The sequence below is a fragment of the Dipodomys ordii genome, unplaced genomic scaffold (assembly GCF_000151885.1).
Source record: "Dipodomys ordii isolate 6190 unplaced genomic scaffold, Dord_2.0 Scaffold117, whole genome shotgun sequence".
In the NCBI taxonomy this organism is placed as follows: Eukaryota; Metazoa; Chordata; class Mammalia; order Rodentia; family Heteromyidae; genus Dipodomys; species Dipodomys ordii.
This window is the reverse complement of record NW_012267333.1, coordinates 4,295,999-4,298,758: the sequence shown is the minus strand read 5'-3', so window position 1 is coordinate 4,298,758 and position 2,760 is coordinate 4,295,999. Positions and strand designations below refer to the sequence as shown.

Below are 2,760 nucleotides of genomic sequence, written 5' to 3'. Positions count from 1 at the left end.
ATCTACCTACCCTGAGAGAGAACTTACTACGGCATAGTTGTGTGATTGTTTACTACGTGTTCCACTTCAGACAGGTCATCTATACAAGTATTGCCACTAATCAACATAGAGAACAGAGATATGAAAAGATTAAATTAAATGCTCCATGTGGAACAGTGGATAACATGTGAATTATTCAAAATCTTAAGTGTCTGTTAATGATGCAAATTCTGGTGTCATAACAAGAATAACATATTGTAGTACAAGTATAATGTATTAATATTCACAATGAATCCAGGAGTTCTTAAGTTTTTCTTCAGTCCATTCTTCAAATGTTTATGGACTGTGATCCAGATGTGTTTTTTTGGACTAGGTGTTTGACTTGAAATGAAGAACCACCATAATCACATCACACTAGCAAAACCCATTATATAAGTATGAGACTGTGCTACATGTAACACCAAATGCAGATTAAAAAGAGAGTTTCTAGAGAAGAGCAAAAAAATTAAATTAAGTGATGGGACAAATGACAGGACAAATGGAGCAGTGGTATTCAATAGATACTATGTTGAAAAAGCACTATGCTTACGATAGATAGATAGATAGATAGATAGATAGATAGATAGATAGATAGATAGATAGATAGATAGATAGATAGATAGATAGATGATAGGAGGGGAAATCTGGGAGACTGTGAAAGAAGGGGTGATATTGTCCAAAACCAAAAGTATGCTTTTTATGACATGTAACTATAACCCCTCTACACATAACCTTAAAATGACATTACTTATGTAATTACTTATATAATGGTAACCCCTCTGTACATCACCTTTACAATAATAATAGAGAATTTTAGTTGAATTTCATGTTTTTCCATATGGCTCTATTCTCTACATAAAATTTTAAAATTTTCAAAAAAAGTTTAATGACATTCATGTAATATTTGAAAATGAGCAGTGCTTCATTCAATACATTGTAACTATACTATAAATATTCAAAGCAGTTCAGTCTTGCATTCTACAGATCTATAAATAAGAGGAATATATTAGCATCTTTACTGTTTTTCTCAGCCCAATGATTCACACTGAATTCTTATTTTCTCTCTTCCAAAAGGAAAGTCCCTATAGAAATGGAGAAGAGAAATCACACAGTGACAGAGTTTATCCTGTTGGGGTTCACAAGAGACCCCATAATGCAAAAGGTACTGTTCATCTTGTTCCTTGTTGTCTATGCTTTGTCTGTGGTAGGAAATTTTACACTCATCGTGCTCATCTGCAATGACTCCCGGCTCCACACACCCATGTATTTCTTCATCGGAAATCTCTCTTTTCTGGATCTCTGGCTGTCTACTGTCTATACCCCAAAGATCCTGGTCACCTGCATCTCTGAAGACAAGAGCATCTCCTTTGCTGGCTGCGTGGCTCAGTTCTTCTTCTCTGCTGGGCTGGATTATAGTGAGTGCTATCTGCTGGCTGCCATGGCTTATGACCGCTATATGGCCATCTCAAAGCCACTGCTCTATTCCCAGGTCATGTCCATTAAACTGTGTGCTTTTTTAGTAGCTGCCTCCTATCTGGGTGGCTTTATTAACTCTTCCATCATCACCAAGAAAACCTTTACTTTTGACTTCTGCAATGACAACATCATTGACGATTTTTTCTGTGACTTGATTCCCCTGGTAAAGCTGGCCTGTGGGGGGATGGAGGGCTACCAGGCTCTGATGTATTTCCTCCTGACGTCCAACGTCATGACCCCCATTGTGCTCATCCTGGCCTCCTACCTGTTCATCATCGCCACCATCCTGAGGATGCACTCCACCCAGGGCCGCCTCAAGGCCTTCTCTACCTGCTCCTCCCACCTGACCTCTGTGACCTTGTACTATGGTTCCATCCTCTACATCTACCTGCGCCCTCAATCTAGCTATTCTTTGGATACAGACAAAATTGTTTCCACGTTTTACACTGTGGTGTTCCCCATGTTGAATCCCATGATCTACAGCCTGAGGAATAAAGATGTGAAAGAGGCTCTGAATAAACTCTTCAGATAAGTCCATCTCCATCTGGAGAAGTACATAATCATTCATCAGGTTATTAAATTTCCAGCCGAGATGCTATTGGCTTTTGTCAAAATATAATGTCTGTCCAAGTGTTTAGCCTTCTATACATGATAGTTCAATAAACCTTAGGAAAATAATTTGAATAATTAAGGTGCTATTACTTGAATATAAAATATAAGATTTGTTTTGAATTTTATGTTGCTCTAGATTGAAAACAAAGCTCTTACAAAATTCCTTTTTGTCTCTAGTGAGAAGTTTTCATTATTATTAACAAAAATTTTGTTTGATATGTGTAGGATCATATATGCATAGTCATTTACTTCAATCACTAATAAACATGTTGAATTATTTTTAATTATTTATTATAATTACTATGATAATTATCACTTTTCCTTAAGTATTATCTTAATCATTTTAGATATATTTATTTTCATTCTTAAACATTAGCACAATGATTTTTAAAAGCAACCAAAATTTTTTTGACACAAATTGTGCCTAACTACCACAATATTTTTAACCTATATGCTATTTAGGTAAGTTTTCCTTTAATGAGAAGCAGTTGGGATTTTGTATGTATAATACTTTTTTTGGGGGGGTCCAGTCGTGGGGCCTGAACTCTGGGCCTGGGCGCTGTCCCTCAGCTCTTCAGGTCAAGGCTAGCACTCTACCACTTGAGCCACAGTGCCACTTCGGGCTTTTTTTCTTTTTGCTTATGTGGTGCTGGG

The 2,760-nt window shown here is 36.8% G+C and overlaps 1 protein-coding gene across 1 annotated transcript; it reads left to right on the top strand.

Annotated features, from left to right (window-relative positions):
- The first annotated feature begins 1,108 nt into the window (after nucleotides 1-1,108).
- On the top strand, nucleotides 1,109-2,026 carry LOC105995454 (olfactory receptor 1013-like). The gene has a single exon (XM_013029168.1). It carries the CDS (start codon nucleotides 1,109-1,111, stop codon nucleotides 2,024-2,026), a length of 918 nt encoding a protein of 305 aa, XP_012884622.1.
- The last annotated feature ends 734 nt before the right edge of the window (nucleotides 2,027-2,760 follow it).